General features: G+C 46.4%; 6 protein-coding genes across 6 annotated transcripts, besides 2 other annotated features; all 6 read right to left on the bottom strand.

The window, feature by feature from the left end:
* Window positions 1-53: 53 nt before the first annotated feature.
* TSTA_083510 (uncharacterized protein) lies at window positions 54-3,210 on the bottom strand (the record flags this gene model as incomplete). Its single annotated transcript, XM_002478037.1, has 4 exons — window positions 54-141; window positions 190-552; window positions 603-1,726; window positions 1,777-3,210. 4 exons carry the CDS (start codon window positions 3,208-3,210, stop codon window positions 54-56), a joined length of 3,009 nt encoding a protein of 1,002 aa, XP_002478082.1.
* A 730-nt stretch (window positions 3,211-3,940) lies between these two features.
* Window positions 3,941-6,432, bottom strand: TSTA_083500 (uncharacterized protein; the record flags this gene model as incomplete). Its single annotated transcript, XM_002478036.1, has 3 exons — window positions 3,941-5,082; window positions 5,133-5,400; window positions 5,452-6,432. 3 exons carry the CDS (start codon window positions 6,430-6,432, stop codon window positions 3,941-3,943), a joined length of 2,391 nt encoding a protein of 796 aa, XP_002478081.1.
* Window positions 6,433-7,062: 630 nt separating this feature from the next.
* Window positions 7,063-8,767, bottom strand: TSTA_083490 (glutamate decarboxylase; the record flags this gene model as incomplete). Its single annotated transcript, XM_002478035.1, has 4 exons — window positions 7,063-7,716; window positions 7,764-8,390; window positions 8,436-8,463; window positions 8,520-8,767. 4 exons carry the CDS (start codon window positions 8,765-8,767, stop codon window positions 7,063-7,065), a joined length of 1,557 nt encoding a protein of 518 aa, XP_002478080.1.
* An 838-nt stretch (window positions 8,768-9,605) lies between these two features.
* On the bottom strand, window positions 9,606-11,170 carry TSTA_083480 (uncharacterized protein; the record flags this gene model as incomplete). Its single annotated transcript, XM_002478034.1, has 4 exons — window positions 9,606-10,339; window positions 10,391-10,735; window positions 10,789-11,021; window positions 11,085-11,170. The coding sequence occupies 4 exons, from the start codon at window positions 11,168-11,170 to the stop codon at window positions 9,606-9,608; spliced, it is 1,398 nt and encodes a 465-aa protein (XP_002478079.1).
* A 183-nt stretch (window positions 11,171-11,353) lies between these two features.
* Window positions 11,354-11,385: a microsatellite.
* A 565-nt stretch (window positions 11,386-11,950) lies between these two features.
* Window positions 11,951-11,996: a microsatellite.
* Window positions 11,997-12,525: 529 nt separating this feature from the next.
* Window positions 12,526-14,375, bottom strand: TSTA_083470 (uncharacterized protein; the record flags this gene model as incomplete). Its single annotated transcript, XM_002478033.1, has 10 exons — window positions 12,526-12,640; window positions 12,697-12,914; window positions 12,974-13,028; window positions 13,092-13,356; window positions 13,417-13,534; window positions 13,591-13,708; window positions 13,780-13,907; window positions 13,978-14,048; window positions 14,118-14,266; window positions 14,335-14,375. The coding sequence occupies 10 exons, from the start codon at window positions 14,373-14,375 to the stop codon at window positions 12,526-12,528; spliced, it is 1,278 nt and encodes a 425-aa protein (XP_002478078.1).
* A 102-nt stretch (window positions 14,376-14,477) lies between these two features.
* Window positions 14,478-15,129, bottom strand: TSTA_083460 (uncharacterized protein; the record flags this gene model as incomplete). The annotated part of the gene is made up of 4 exons (XM_002478032.1): window positions 14,478-14,618; window positions 14,672-14,756; window positions 14,818-15,004; window positions 15,051-15,129. The coding sequence occupies 4 exons, from the start codon at window positions 15,127-15,129 to the stop codon at window positions 14,478-14,480; spliced, it is 492 nt and encodes a 163-aa protein (XP_002478077.1).
* Between the last annotated feature and the right edge of the window lie 2,253 nt (window positions 15,130-17,382).

Genomic DNA, 17,382 nt, shown 5'->3' with positions numbered 1-17,382 from the left:
TTCTGATTGGCTGAATCGATCTATATACACTCTATATGCACTGAAGCAGCAAACTAGTCAATCTTCTCTTCCTCCCTTTCAGACGATCGACTAATAACATGAAACGAAAAGTCTAATTCTCCAACCAAACCCCTCACATTCCTGGACATGTTAGCATCAGCCATGGATTGAGTCTAGAAAAGGACGTACTCAATCAACCTCTCCAAATCACCCACAATACATCTACTAGCAAGATGCAGTACACTAAACGCCGCATACCCCGGCTCAGCCGCATGACATATATTCAGTATATCTTTATCGACTTCTTTGAGTCGATCGCTGAACGTATCTGGTGAGGGCACTTGGAGATATGGAGGTAAAGGTTGCGCGTTCATGATACTTGCCGAGAGTAGAGCGAGGATGGACGTGATTTGATGCGAGGTTGCGTGTGTTGTGGTTATTAATTTCGTGAAATCGGTGTACCATCCACTTCTTTGCGAGGCTGCTGGGATTGAAGTAGAAGAGGAGAATGTTCTGGATGCGTATTCGGCGAGGTTGATATAATTCACGATACTTTTCAGTCAGTATTCCATCCACAGGACTGGGGGAGGGGAAGGACATACTTTTGTATACAGTCAATGATCCTCGCGTACTGTCCCCTCGGAAACCGTCCTCCGACCTGAATCTCCCATTTGATTGAATCTGCATACGAGCGTAACCCATTAATAGCCATCGACTGATTCGCATACGCTTTATGTCTCGCCTTTTCCAATCGTCTCCCTGCAGAGGTTTTCAACGTCATATCACCTTCATCACCCCTCGCACGCGCAATCAGCGTCTCATGGGTTAGCGAATAATACTTAGCCAACAAATACAACGAATCACCCAAGTCCCGTCGCAGCACAGAATGATCGGATATCGGGTACGGGAATATAGTCCAAAGAAATGCAACCGCAACTCCACCCACCACGACCGCCAGACGGAATGTCGCTAATAGATATGTAGGGTAATACGGCTGACCGCCGGCTTCGACGGCCCGTTCACCGAGTTTCGCGACTTCCATTTCGCTGGCTATTATCACGATTGTGGTCAGCATGCCCACGACACCGGCTTGTTGTAAGACCGGTCGTTTTAGGGGTATCCACCAGATGGCGGTGGTGTACACGAAGAATAATACGATGACACCTGCAATGTGCCCGTTTGGTATGTACCAGACGACCATAGCGGCAATCATGCCAATCACTGTACCGCTAGACCGTAGGACAAAATTAAATACGGTTTGGCCGGAGGTCGGACCCATGCTGATAGTCTGCATGACCATAGCCCAGACGAGACGTTGCCGTACAAAGAAAGCGTGCGAGTCTTTAACATAAGCGATAATACCAATCGATAAAGCTGCACACGCAACCCGAAACCCATACAATGACCTCGACGACCGCAAAAAACTCGGTATCACGCGCAGCCACTCGCCCATCGACTGCACTATATTCTCGGGAGGTAGATGTTCCGGATCTTTGCGTCGATGATATGCTTCCCCCAAATCCAGAATGATTCGTCGACGATAGGCATCCTCGCCGGTATTTTCATTTTGTTCATTTCGATAAAGAGTTCTGATGAATTCACGGAATTGCTTGCTACCAGGGACGACGAGTCGGTTATGAGAGTATTTCCCGCTTGCGACGCGTTGATCGGCGAAGAGGACGAAGGCGAGGATAGAGAGACTGGAAGAATATAACATGTGTTCGACCTATTCTTATTAGTACGTAGTGAATAAGCTAGTTAGTATGACAGACATACATATAGTAGAATGTATAACTGACGCTCGGTTCGATCCCGAGGCAACGCTCCCGGCACATCTTCAGGAAGTTCTATAGGCTGATCTCTTGTAGTACGATAGAAGTAATCTTCTGGAAGCTCGATCCCCTTTTGTTCGCACCACTCCCGGAGAGTGATCAATCTCGCCTTGTAGAATGCTTCACATTTACCTTCCAAATACTTGGCGAATCCTTCCTCTCCTGGTCTCACATCCGGAGAAGCCTCAATATCCTTACGTTTTCTCGGCCGTTTGACCAGATTCAATTGATATGCCACATGCTCCAAACCATCATGCATGGCATCAAAAATCTGCGCAAAATGGTCATGAGTTGATGCCATAATCGCATTCCAATCATGCACCATTCTCGCATGCACCGCATCCCTCTGGGGATCGACTCCTCCCTCTTCAACGGGTTTTATCCAATTATTCCACTCCATTATACGATCAAAGACATCCACGACCGTACTCAATCCAATAATAGGCACCATCGTCGCCCTCAACTGTCGAAAAATCATACCGAATTCACCTACCCCAGGTTTTCCATAAGCAACCTCCCTCTTGGCATAAGGTAATTCATTGCTGAGCGACGCATGAATCTGCGAAACCCGCCGAGCCGCATTTTTAATCGCATCCGCTTTCGCTCTATACAATATTTTCTCTTCCGTCGGATTCCGTGTTTGGATCCGTACAAACATATCCAACCGCTCCATAGACTGGAAATACGACTCATGGACTCTGAGCGCCTCCTGCAACGCGGAGATATACCGTCCCATCATTTGCAATACAGCCTCTCGACACGTATCCGGGAAAATAAGTATATGCGTCGCAGTCGCAAGAGCCATACCCGTCAACATGGCCAGTAGAAGCCTCTTGACAAAGGCAAATCCAGAGGATACGCTGACATAATCCGGTGCCTGAGTAGCAGCCACAAAGAAGAGCATGCAATGCATTTGCACGGGTATTCCGAGCTGGGGATCTTCGCCCCGTAACGTATTCACAATATATGTCTGAAAGAACAGCCAAATAGCAGCCACAACAGAAGCAGCGGTATTATACGGCACGGAGAGAATATCCTCTGTCGACACGTTGCTGAGTTCTGCAGGTTGGGACGTATTCTGTCGCGCTTTCACGCAGCAATAAACCATTAACAGACTACTCGTTGCGCCGAAACAGACCAGAACCAAACCCTGGATGAGGAAATGGAAGTATTTCCCTCGAGGAGCACTGCAGCGACTGAACATGGCGGCCACGGGCATTAAGTAGGCCATTGTGGTGTATTCCTTAGCCACGATGTCGGATTGATACATTGCCAGTGCGATTGTAGCTGGTAGAGCGGCTTTCACCATCCTCAACAAAGTGCGTAGATCGACATCCCACCGTGAAAAGAGTCGCCTGATAGAATTGGCTGGCGCCATTGTTTCTGACCTTCCCACCAAACAGAAGAGAATATGGTCGAACAATAGTTGCAATAAATCAACAACTTCATTTTAGAATCTCTTGTCCGGACAGAAAATTCTCGCAATTCAGTTGCACCGGAGCTTCCGCGCAGTTACATATAAGTGTCTGTTATGCACGAGATGTCGTAAGTGCATGTAACGAAATGGTATGCCATTGTATATTGTCTTGTCACTGTATAGATCGCATCAAGAGAAAATAATTGGATGCTTCGTCATCAAGACCAGCAACTTGACTGGTGGGGAAGTTGACGTTGATTGTGGAGCATTCATTTAGAGCCTGAGAATTCAGGACACAAACTACTTATATCTAGGGTTAGGGTTTACTCAGAGAAGCCCTAACTATTTTGCGTCTAATGAAATACGGTATGAGGACGGATTAAAAGTTGGTACCAAGTCTCGTCGATGATATGCTAGAAAAATACTTCCAGATGGTTCCTGACCAAGCCGTAGCATTTCCTAGCGATTTGCCCTTGATGTATTTCTAACCTTACGGCTTAAAGACTGAAGGATATCCAGGTATCCATGAAGCTGTATCAGAAAGGAGTTAATAAGGATAAAAGCAGGTCCTAACCATAGATGTCCACCCTACACACAGAGCTCTGATAAACGCCATGACTTCAAACTCACAGAGTCTTAGATATACACCGAAATCTGACCAAAATTCCATAAAGGAAAGACTAGAAAAATATTATTCGATGGTATATACCGGTGCCTGAATAAGCACATTATTCGGCCCTCTACCCTTAACCTCCACCATCATAAACGTCGAAAACCGTACTCGCCCACGTTTATCTTGTTGCTGTAATTGCTCATCTCGTTCTTTGTTATTTGTCGTTTTCTCAGGTGATGAGGTCGTTCCCTGATTCTGGCTCTGTTGTGGCTGTGTTGGTGTCGAAGATTTCTTACTCATCAAACTTCCAAATGGATATTTCTTTCTCTGTTCACGGCTTTGCGGGATATGTGCTGCATTTTTACTCTGGTCAGATTGTGATGCTGCTGTCTCCTTCGTATCTGTCTCCATCTCATCGTTCTCTCCGCTCGTCGCGATATTATTATCATCTCTCCCCGCAGCAGCGACTGGACGCGTCAACGGCGGTAACCCGGTCTCAACCTTCATATTTATCTCCGACACAAGACTTCCCGGCACAATGTAATCAACCACAATATCCCTTGCTTCTTGTGGGATCTTTTCGGCAATATTAATCGCATTCTCAACAATCATGCGCGTATAATGCGCAAGTTCAGGTGGAGCCGGATCCTGCAAATCGCACTGCAACATGGCCGATAGCTTCTCGACCAGATACTCCACCAACTGATCCATATTTTCTTGAGTAGACTTAGATTGTATCTGATCCGTTAATCCGTCTAGTGTAGTTCGTCTCCAGTTCGAGATGCGAGCGACCTGATTCTCTTTATCGTCTTCATTGAAAACTTGCACTTGTTGACGGCGCAGATTCATTTCAACGGTTTTCAGGCGTTCGCTGAACCCGCGTTCCAGGCCAGGATGGAAATATCGATTGAACACGTCTTCGACGACCCATCGAGAAAGGACTGCGCGACCGACGCCGGTCATCTCTTTCTGGCCGAGGGAAACTGCATCTTCGTTGATAAATGGGTGTAACCAATCGGGGATGGTTCGCCAATTCTTTCGTATAGAAAATGCCAAATCTTTGATTGCGCCGTCAAGACGATTGAAGCGTGCCGTGTATTCGTTATCGTCCAAGACGGTACGAGAAACGGCCATTCGCTGATGAGCCACCGTATTCTGGAGCTGTGTGACCTGCGCATCTTTCTCGAAATAATACCTCTTAACTTTTTGATATTTGACTTCTATCATTACCGTTAGAATAATTCTTGATAGGTGTATGCGGGGAACGTACGAAGTTCTTCATGCCTCTTAATCAAAGCCGCAACATCCAGCGCCTCCGACTGTGTTGACGTCGGCGTCTCACGACCCTGCGTATCCTGCTGTGAGGCATCACCCTTGAATGATGACCCTGACGTATTCTGTTGATACACGACCGAATCCTTACGAACGGGGTTCTGGGACTGTGGATCCGTCGGTCGTGTACCTGTTTGTTGTGCGGTAGCCATGTCGTTTACTGATTGATCAAGACTTTGATGAATAGAAGGTCGACGAGAGGATGTCTTAAATACCATATTAGACTGAGTATGAATGTAGACAGGATATTGACTTACCTGACTAGGAATTGACTCAAAACTCTCGGATCGCCTATGCTGCCACCCGGAATGAGTGCTATCCACCCCCAACCGTTGCGTACTATCAATCGGGGTATGCGGTTGACTTATCCGCCCCGGACTAACAGGCGTATCTGCCGTTGGAGGCCGTAACGATGCCGTCTCCGACTCAAACTGCTGGCTTTGACTCAACGTCGACTGACTCTGACTATGCCCTGATTGTCCACCTGTCGTCGTCGTCGTCACTATCCTCCCATAATCCGATCCCGCCGACGGATGCACAAAACTCTCCCGTCCAAACGAATGCTTAATCGACGCCGAGCGACCAAGCGATCTCTCCTTCTTTCCTCCTGTCGAATGTTGTTTCGTTGCTGTTGGCGGACTACCCGACGCAACGCTCTGATTCCGACTGAAAAATCCCTTTTTCTTCTTTTGTAGTTTCTGCCCGCCGGTAGCAGCAGAAGTATCCTGAAGTAAATCCGGGGACGAATTATTGTGTACACTTGTAGACCAGTGTTGTTGATCAATTGAATTTCTCGCCCGATCAGGACTGGCCTGATAATCGGATTGATTGGTGAATTGTTGTTGCTGCTGAGGAGGAGACACCAAGCTGATCGTCGGTCGTTCGAGAGATAGTTGACTTGGATTGTGGTGCGCAGGGTGACGATATTGTTGTTGTTGTTGATTGTCTGGTTGTACGTACCTTAACTCTGAATACGGAACGTTGTGCGGGGAATGACTACCACCAACATGAAACCGATGGGCGGCAAACGGCTCGGAAGGACGACGCGTCAAATCAAATCTTCTATCGGAGTAATCTTCTTGTAAGGATTGCTGTTGCTGTTGTTGTTGTTGAAGGAGAAGAAGCTGGTATGAGTCGTCGGGTAGTAGTGGTCGTCCTGAAGGAAGAGATGTTGAGCCCGATGGAGACTCGCCCGCAGCCTGCTGGGAGCGGGTCTTTTTACTGAAGAATGAGGGCATGGATGGAGAGATTCCTCTCCTGAGTGAATTAGAACAAGGAGTGCAAATCAGAACAGAAAGAAAAATCGCATTGATTTCTCATAGAAAATCTCTTTCGAAGGGAGGTGCAAGTGTCATCTCAGAAGTGAGGGAGGCTCAGCCTTGTTGCACAAACAGACTAGTGAGAGTGGCCTGCAGATAGCCATCTTTACTCTTGTTAGTATGTTTACCCCCTCCAGCTAGTTCTTCGTATTATTGTTTAAGCAGCGCTTACATTGGCCAAGGACAGTCATTACTGATCAGTAGAATATTCCTCTACCATAGCCTCATAGATAGTCAGAAAGCAGGCAGAACAACCGTCGAACGAATCTATAAATAGAAGTCGCGTACCACGTCAGCTTATCCCTGACTCCGTCTATCTACTTGTTACGCAAACTCAGGGGAAATAAATCAATTGGTAGAATAACTGCTGAGCGGACTCGCAAAGCTGAATCAGATTGGCCTGGGTCTGTTTACCTACAACTGTGGATGCGGGGCTGTGTTGCCAACCAACAAAACGAAACAACTGGCGATAGCGCCAACAAATTGCATTCAGTGTTCATAAATCATAGCTATATCCATATCATAGATCTACATCAATAGACAGACAACCTAGCAAACAGCATGAGTCTTCCCATGCTTTCCCTGCAAGGAGTGCTTCTCCTTCTTGTACGCCGGATGATTATGATGCGACTTGTGCGAGTTAACAACATGATTCTTGACATGTTGTTGGTACTTGTCAATCATACTCTTGTCCATATTCTCCAGTGTCTGGAGCGCAAGTCTGATATCATTGGCAAGGTTATCCGCGCGCGGGATACTGAAATCCTCGCGAACGACGATTCGCATCAGTTTCAACCTCTCGCTGTGTGGTGCCATGGTGTACGCTGGGACCACCCAGCCGCGTTCGCGCAGCTGGTGCGCAATGGCGAATTCGTCGTAAAAGTAGTCCCGGTCAGGGTTGAGACGGAATGCGACAAGAGGAAGACCGTGACCACGGCCTTGGCTCATAATGATGAAGCCGAGCTCTTCGAGCTTGCGGGACAGATAATCAGCGGTGCGGGTGAGGTTGAGCATAATGGAGCGGTAACCCCGTTTACCGAGACGGATCATCTGGTAGTATTGCCCAATGACCTGCGATGCACCCTTGGAGAAGTTGAGGGTGAAACTGGCCTGGTCAGCTCCGAGATAGTTGATGTTGAAGACGAGTTCCTGAGGGAGGTACTCGGGTGATCGCCACACAACCCAGCCAACACCGGGATACACCTATATTCATTAACAGCTGGTTTCGTCTTGCTAAGGAGCTGACCTACCAAACCGTATTTGTGACCGGAAACATTGATCGAAACGACCTTCTCCAGTCTAAAATCCCACTCCAAGGTAGGATTCACAAACGGAGCCACGAATCCACCACTAGCAGCGTCAATATGAATCGGGACATCAAGTCCCCTTTCAACCAAGAGATCGTTAATCGTCTTGGCATCCTCGTATTCACCCGTATAGGTAGTCCCCAAAATCACACAGATACCAATAGTATTCTCATCCACCAGATCCACAGCCTGCTCAGGATCAATAACGTATCGATCATCAGTACAATAAACATACTTCTCCTCCACATCAAAGTACCTCGCAGCCTTTTCCCAACAGACCTGAACAGCACTGTTCATGACGATATTGGGCCTAGTCCAGTCCTTACCCTCGGCCTTGCGCCTGTTTTGCCAGCGCTTCTTCATGGCCAAAGTAGCGAGCATGATGGCTTCGGAGGAGCCAATGGTCGAAGTACCCATGGCATTCTCGCTGTTCGGGTCCGTGGGCGCATTGAACAGGCGCGCAATCATATTGACGCATCTGTTCTGAATATCGGCGGATTGGGGGTACTCCTCGTAATCGATGAAATTCTTGCTAAAGGCTTCGGTCATGAGTTTTTCGGCTTCGTCTTCCTACTATGAATTAGAAAGCACTTGACCCTTCCCCAGTAGACTTACCATATAAGTCGTCACAAACGAAGCAAGACTACGACGTCAGCCTTTTTTTCTTCTCTTTACTACTAAAAGGATAAGAATACACACTTGAGCATCGGATTCCCATCCAGACTCAAATCATCCTTGATCATCCGATAAGCAACTTCCCGCGGCATCTCCTTCTCTGGCATTTCCAGCGCAGGAAGCGACTCGGCCGCATACCGAGTTCCGTAGACACTGGTCGAGAAATCATCGTCTCCGTGGGCATTGAGATCCAAAGTCTCGACGGGTGGGAGATCACTGACGGAGGAATTGGGAACTTGATTGTTTTTCTTGACGCTTGCTAGATGGACCATTTTGGCTGCAGTGGAAAAGAGTAAAGAATGAGAATGTGCTGACAATCAGGGGAGAGAGGACGACGGAAGAGCAGCGCTTTTATAGAAAAGGTGAAACACTCTTTGCTTTTTCGTCGGCCTCGGGCCTTTATGATCGCTTCACGTTTTGCACGACAGCGACATCATTGATTTGATTGGGATCATAAAGCTCGAGAGAGTGGCTTGCGAGTGGAGAAGGAATCCCACGTCAGTTCCGACTATCATCGGCGCTAATACGGAATATTACCCCTAATGAAACTAAATCCTATTGTAATAAATGTATTTATGGTTATTATAGTACGGCTCCTCCACTAAGCAGGCACTAAGGCAAACAGTGGCTGATGGAGATTCCTGAATCTCCGGTCTCTGCCACTCTATGGCGCCACGAATCTATATCCTCATCTTATTAATATGATTAATATAACTCATATCTAGCTGCCACGTATCTTATATATACGTGCAGTAGATATGTATGTACTATCAGACGGTGTGCGCGAGAAAAGCTTAGCCTCGACGATCTCAGGCCCTCGGCGGGGTAAATTGATAGTTACATACCGCTTCATCGATTGTCTTGGAGTGAGGCATTTTTATATATTGCGGTCAGGAAGCGACTGTTATACGTATGGATATTGATTAATGATTATCGATCTATCCTTGCACTCCAAGGTTACGTACTTTGAACAAACAATCCTCCCACTGTACCGCCGCCGGCCTATCATACAGTCCATCCATCCTGGAAACGCCCCAGATCCGAAACCACTCGTCTCGCGCACGAGGAGCACTAATGTACATGTTACAACTAGACCGTACCGATTAACGACTATGCAGTGTTGCTCTTTTCTCCTTTGAATTTGCGTTTGATCCACGTGAAGAATCCTCCCTTTTTGGCCTCTTTTTGAGCTGGTGTTGGTTCAGCGGCCTTTGTAGCAGCAACTTGTTGTTTCTGCTGCTGCTCCGCTGTTGGCCGTGTCTCGACAGCAGCAGCAGCTTGATTGGCCGGTTTAGCCGTGGTATCTACTTTTTGAGAAGTGGCCGGTAGAACAGGCTCTTTCTGCGCTGAAATTTCTCCGGCGGGCGGCTCAGCAGATACAGCAGCGGCCGTGCTTGTTTCGTCGACTGTCTTTGCTCCAGGTTTAGCTGCCGGTGCGGCGATGGCTGCCTCTGTCGGGCCTTTTGGACCGGTTGGCTGAATGCTTGTACCAGCAGTTACAGTGCCGACTGTTTCAGGCTTTTCTGCAACCGTTTCTCCTTTGCTGATATTTTGTGCGTCTGCAACGGCGCTGTCTGTTCCAGATGCCGTCGACCCAGCCACTGAAGGTGATGGGAAACGGCCGGGAATTGCCAAGTTTGGCTGAGCTTCGGTCGGCTCATTGACGCGCGGTTTCTTCGACGGTTGGTCTCGCTCTTGGGTGACAAACGCTGGCACCTCGTGGGCGCGCTTAATGTGAGGTGCGACGGGAGGAGCAGCCGTAGCAACCTCGACACTGTCTGGTAGTCTTTCTGCGGGAAGCTTCGCTGGTGCATCCTTTGGAGTCTCTTTCTTTTCCAAGCCAGCTGCGACGGCGTCGAGTCAGTTGATTCTTCAGCCACGAATGAAACACATACCTGGTTGTGCTCGGTCCTCTTCAGTCTTTCTCCCCAATGCCGTCCCAGCTACTCCAGCAGTGACAACGCCAGCAGTCTCTCCCGGAGCCCGATCCTTGGGAACGTCCGGTATAGCCTCTGAAACACCAGTTGCCGCAGGAGCGGCAGGCTCTTCCTTGCCATGTGTATCCGCCACCAAATCTGCTCGTTCTGATGTAACGGGACGTTCGGGTACGGGTTCGGCGATCTTGGTTTCCTTTGCTACTTCCTTTTCAACCTGTTTCTTCGAGTCGGTCGGCGCAGCAGCAGCCAGTGCCTCTGTTCGCTCGTCGCCGCGTCGTTTGGTCTTGTCGGTTGAAACAACACCTGCGCATCCGGTTAGCCGTGTTGCCCGCATAACAAAGCAGAAAGAAACATACCCTGTTCGCGCGCTGGTAGTTGCTTAGCTTCCTCCTCCGGCACTGCCGCAGCCGATGGTGTCTCGGTGGTATCTTGCGACACAACTTCTTCTGTCTTCGGAGCTGTTTCGACTACTGGCGCAGTTTCGGCAGATCCGGTTGCCGTTGCTGGTGTGACCTCTTCGGCGGCTGTCGCTTCAGCCGCGCTTCCTTCGCCGCATAGGAGCTTATCCTCTTCTTTATGACCGGGGCTTCTACTAATCATTAGACAAGCGGTTCCCGGACAATGTGATCGATCCTGGATTGTTGCGACTTACATGACGTTCTTGACATCCGGGACTTTTGCTCCGCCGGCTCCCTTATTCTTGTTTTTGTTATGCTTTTTCCCTCCTTTCTTCGGCATGATGTCGGTCGGCGGATTGATAATGGTTATAGTCGATGTGATGTTGAGTATCAGGGATAATTGAACTGTGTCGTGAGCAAATTGTTTGCAAAGTGGCTAGATCAGTGGATTATTAGCTGCGACATCCAATAATATAACAAGGGATAGCAGTGGGATGTGGATCCTGACGTTCTCGGTGATCAGCACACACACACACACACATATACATACACACAGTAGAATTTGAAAGCAGTTCTAGTAGATGTATTGAGTGATAAATGAATCCAGGATCAGCAAGATGGATGTTTGTTTTCACTCGTTTACTTCTTCCCTTGCTGGTCTCCGTGTGCAGGGCTACTCCTTCCAAAACTGCTCCGGAAGTGCTTTTTTCCTTTCCTTCAGTCCGGCTGTTCCCATATGTGAATACACTCACTATACGGGCACGTCCAGACTATATGCTCCAGTCTGGACAGCATACCAGTCACACTGTAAGGAATGTCATCATCAAGGGATCTGACTCTAAGAGAAAAAAGCTGACGTCAACCCTCGGCCGGAAATGGAAATGTGTCTTCCGACCAATCATGCCAGCTGAGATAGCCCTAACTTGAGTCTGCATACCCTAGATATTCATTTCGGCCCCTGATATTATATGGCTAACGATACCTTATCAAGGGATAGGAGGTGAATAATATGTCGCTTATCCTGTTCTGTATATGCTTTTGGTTCAAAGATTGATTTGCCTTTTATTAGGAGGTTAGCTTACCAGACGACAGGGTACGGATATGTACGAATCTCGCTCTATTTTCTTTTCTTCTATTTTCTTTTCTCCTCTTTTCTCCTCTTTTCTACTGTGATGCTTCAATATTGAAGGTTGCCCGGCGCAAAGATTGGAATTTACAGTCAATTTATAGTATTGGTATCAGGAGCACTCGTTCCAGACGCGGTCTCTTCTTTCCCCCATTTGCAGTTATTCGGACTCGTCAAGTCTCACCATTTACTGTCAGATTGATCAATTTCTAATTATTTCACCAACTTAATGAAGAACTTTTGATTATCGTTCCCAGTGGGTGTCCATGTCAGAATCGGAGTAAAGTTATCCTTCTGGTATCCCGAAACGTCTAGGATTTGGTTCGTTGAGGACATACTTTCGATGCTGGGGTTGATAGAATGTGAGTGAAGATAATGAAAGAAACAAGACAAAAAAATTAAAAAAAGAAAAACACCTACAAGTAGTCGCCCTCTCTACCATTAACAGGAGCAAGCTTCCATCTCACACGGGGGTCGGTGGCTCGAACCATACTCGCAGTGACAGGTTTATTATCACCTAGAGATTCATTCAATGTTATGAGCACTTGGATCCCACCTGAAGGGTTCCTCTAATTACCTCCAAAAGTAAGGTATGCCCCCGTCTGACCACTAAGAATATGATACTGACCATTTCCAGCATCTGAGAGGTACCAATACTGGTTCAGATTTCCGCTTTGCCATTCACTTCAGTATGTATCAGTACCTGCCAATATTGGTAGAACATTGAACGATGAACATACTAGATCTGTATCTTGGTCCCATCGTCTCGTTTCCCGGCACTCAGATCAATTGCCTTTTGACTATTGCGATCTATGAGCGAGTATACTCCAGGACCAGTAAAATCAACAGGTGGTTGTTTGGTCTGTTCTGCTTCGAGAATGTTGCGAACTTTTTCTGGAATATCTTCATATCCAGGGATTTGTCCGATGACGTTGATTAAGGGTTGCACATCATCTTGCTAATAATCAAGAGGTTGACTGATTAGAATGAGACTGAACTTGCTCGGTCAATACGTACCTTGACAACGCGCCAATTGTAGAAGGAAGCGACAGTAGGACACCACATCGGTGGACTATATGGGGGGTTTTTTTTGTCAGGTGTAAGACTATACATCATATCTGAAGATAAACCTCACTTGTTAGAAAGCAATGTGTCCCCTCCCTGTGCCTGCCATTCAATGGATATATTCAAATCGGCAGCCTTCTCCGATGCCTTTGAAGCACCTCCCTGTTCATAACTAGCACTAGCAGATCCAGTCGCAAACGCAGATGAAAAAGATGCACTTGCAGCAGCCTTGAATGCAGCAGTTCTTTCTGTCTCGCTGGCTTGTCCACTCGACTCTTTAGCGTTTGAGCAGTATAAGCGACCGCCTAGTTGGACACGTCTTGAGTAGAATGTCCCTGTTCATTCCAGTTTAGCCTCTGGTCTTGCTTTGGTTTATTATCCAGAGTGTAACTTACCGTATTTCTTAACAAAACGGTCTATCTGATTGATATCACTGATGTTTTCGAGGTCTTTTTTGCATTCGTTTGATAGATCTAGTGAATCACTGTCGAATGTCATACGGACTCGTGGGAACTGAGACTGTATTAGCTGACCGAACCCCTTGCTCGAGTCAAAAAAATCAAGCTTACATTATACGTCATGGTCAAATTCTCTTTGTCGGTGGTCATGTCTTTTGCACTGCCTTGAGAGTTGGAAAGCTTCACTCCTGCCTTTGCCCCGATGGAGGCGCCGAAAGCACCGCCCCCTCTGTTCAACGAGACCATAGGTATTAGAGCACTCGTTCCTTTAAGTGAAAGAGGAAAGTTGGGAAGGCTCACACAGCTGCTTCAACATCTGTCGCAGAAAATGAACTTTCAGCCATAGATAATTGTAGCGAGGTTTTCGTTTCGATTTGTTTCACATATGCATCATCGTCTACCTGGAAACGAGGAATTCGATAGGATTGCTATATACAGTTGCTGTTGGTTAGTCCTTATGGTTGAGCTTGAAGATCTGGAATTATTATCAATGCTTACCACAACACCATCCCCTGTATCTGCAATTCCGAGATCATACGGTTGAAACTCGCGAGGCTTAAGCACAAAGGCTAATACATAACCCCAATCAGCAAAAACACACAACAATCACAATTGTAGAATGAAATGAATCAACTCACCAGGGTACTCAGCCCGTTCGATACTAACAGCAACTGTGCTCGCTGAGCCATCCGTATTGACCTCACCAGTTACTATACTGTGGCCACAGAGAAGGGCATTGTCCCTAATGACAATTCCCCACTGTTGTTCTGACATATCTGCCGGGTGTCTGTAATACATAAACATATCAGGATGGCTACGAAATTTGGGCAGTATTGAAGGGGAGAGCACACTTACGTTGATTCTCCCATACCTCCCATCGCAGCGTAGTTGTTCATGTCAAACGATGGCTGTATAGTCGGTGCTTGAGTGTTTAAAAGTTGGGGGTTGTTTTGCTAGTCACATTAGTTCCAATCCATCAGACAACAAGAAAGGAGATACTATACAGTCATATTCATATTGAGGTCTTGATTAAAGTTCGTTTTGAGGGAATCTTGAAAGTTCTGATCAACAGTGCTTGTGACTTTGATAGTTTTCAGATAAACCGGATATGGTATACTATTGCCCTCTGACTGGTTTGTCTGTTTCGGAATTGTTAAAAATATGATATCTTCTGACGTCCTTCTGTACTTACACTATTACTCATTGTAAAATAATCACTGAGTTTCACTGTATCATTGACTTCTGATCCAATTTTTGTGCAAAACGGCGCATTTTGCCTGCATATCATGTAATCGATTAGCATAAATACTCAAGTCTTTTGTTCAATTTTATTCCTACGCATTTTTCATCGCTTTCTGATCCTTCACCATGGCTCTAATCTCACCAAGTGTCACTGTTCTCGGATCTGTAGTAGCCCCCATCTGTTGAATGAACAGGGCTTTGGGCATCTCCGATGTACTTCCATCGGGACCAGTTTCGCATTGATAGAATTCGAGGAAGTAATCAGACGCGCTAGTTCCTGTGCCTACTTTAGTCACTTCATCTTCAATATGAAGTTGGCCTCAACATACCAGTTGGGTCCTTTGTCTCCGTTTCAGTGACTTTGGTCGAGGTGTCGTTGCCATTAGGCTTCTCCATGGATTGTGACATGATTCAATCGAAAATAAATTTGTAGTTTGAGCCAACTGTGTTAATTGATAGTAATTGCTGATTTGTCCCGCTCAGTTAGGGGTTACTGAAGGAAGATAGAATAGATAGTGGTTCGTTCAAGTCCTTTGCTTCGTATAATAACATGACAAATAAAACAAACAAGCAAGTAGGCACTGTACTTATGTATACGGAGTAGGTTGAAGAAGGTTTCAAGTTCCGGAGTCCATTGATTTTCAATGTATACTTATGTTGTCAGGATTACTTCCAAGGTTCCCATCAGTTCTAATAATATCGTGGAGGATTAGTCCGGATTTTGTCAGGATTACTTCCCATAGGTTCTAGGTTCTAATAATATCCTGGAGGTAAGTCCGTATGTTTTCATTATTACCTTCCACAAGCTCTACTGCTTTCCTCGAGGATCTGTCAGTAAGTTGCCCCCCAGATAGTGCTTGGTACACATAATTTCAGTAAGATCACGCCTCCTCCGGCTGGTAATGCCGTTATCATTCATCATGATGTTCAATTCCTGACGGGTCCTAGGCTATAGTGACGTATAGAGATTGTTCATAAAGTCGCTGAAAGTAGAAGTAGTCCAATTGTTGACATCCCAGTCTGCATATTCAAGTTGATACCGGAGCATATCATCACCGGCTCTAATCTTTTGAGGTCCGACACAAGAATCAATCTCATTGAAAACTGGACAAGACATATCAGTTTCAGAAGGCTATATACATCAATTCATCTGGTGACCTCTATAAGTAGTTCGGGGTACACATGCAAAATGGACAGCACTCCTCCCCAACTCCCCACCAATGCAGTCACAAACCACCACCCAAACGTTGGTCAAGCATGCCTCGAAGCCTTCAACAACGTTGTGTTCCCCAAAATGCGAAACGAACAATGATTTGATGAGGCTTATTTTCAGGACAACGTTGCCAAAGAACTTCCTCGCCGCACTCAACTCGCACACTTGCCCTTCGAGGTAAATCGTAGCCAACCCGTTTATCAAACCATTGGAAACGTCGATATATGGCTCTTTGGTGGACCAAATGGACCGAATGCAAGCATTGAGATTAAATATAAGCAGAATACTGAGTCGGGGAATGATTTTGTGACGAGGATTACTGGGCTTTATTCAAGTAAAATTCGTCCTGGGCCCCGAGATCTATATTGGCACGGCATGTCAACCTTTTGGGGAATTGCGTTTACCAATCAAATAGATGATGTTCACCAGATACTGGCTAAGATGCAGATATTGGGTGCGGCAACACAGACGACTGGGTTTTACAGACAGGGTTATGAAAGCATTGAAAGGGCAGAGGGGAATATGTACATGATTTGGTATTGTCAGTGGTATCCTTGAGCAGATTCGATGTAAAAGGGGCCTTTGTACGTTGGCTTTGAAACAGGTTCCATTAGACGAACGTACAATCTACTAGATACATGCACTTTGGTGCTGTTTTTGTGGTCATCAAAATATGATGAGGCTCTAGAAAGATGTCATGTGTGCTCTAGTTAAGTGGTGAAGTCGAGGGTTGATATCAACACCTCGCCTCAAACGGGCTAGTCCCAATATTGCACCAAGGCAGGTATCTACGTGAGTCAGGTGATGTCCTGTCAAAATACGATGAATAGGCTAGTGTTAAGGGCTAAACGTTAAGGTCTACTCAACACTCCTCTCGGGCACTTTAGGCCCATATTCTACTGCACCCTACCACTGTATATGCTTGATATCTTGTAAGGAGCTCTATCTAGCAGAAGAGAATGTAGGAATGTACATAAATTAAAGGTGGTGATCTAGCACCCCTCTAGTTCCAACGACACCCCCCTGGAACTTGTCGGATAACCCGGATATCCGGCGAGGCAGAAGAGAGGCTATTCGATCACGAAGGTCAACCAGTGGCAGTCACCTCAGGCCATGTATCTGGCTACCTACAATTCAGCAAATAAGAAGCCATCTTCTTCTTATCAGGGCTCAGTGCCCCTCGTGATAGCTCACAAATCACCCCAGCCAAAAATGTTTATAAAACCCGGCTTTTGGACCTGACGTATTCTAGAAGAGACAGAGACAACACAATAAATACAATCCTGCTAGTTACTTCTTCTTTTTCTTCATCCTAGTAGACCACTATTCAGGATTGGCCTGGAATAAACCCAGCAATCTGACAGAACTTAGTAGTTCTGATTGGACAATTTCAGGAATCTCGTGGACAGAAAAACACAAGAGCCGAATAAATTAGTTCAATTCTATAT

The sequence above is a fragment of the Talaromyces stipitatus genome, genomic scaffold, assembly GCF_000003125.1.
Source record: "Talaromyces stipitatus ATCC 10500 scf_1105507295527 genomic scaffold, whole genome shotgun sequence".
Classification (NCBI taxonomy): Eukaryota; Fungi; Ascomycota; class Eurotiomycetes; order Eurotiales; family Trichocomaceae; genus Talaromyces; species Talaromyces stipitatus.
This window is presented reverse-complemented; position numbering and strand designations above follow the sequence as displayed.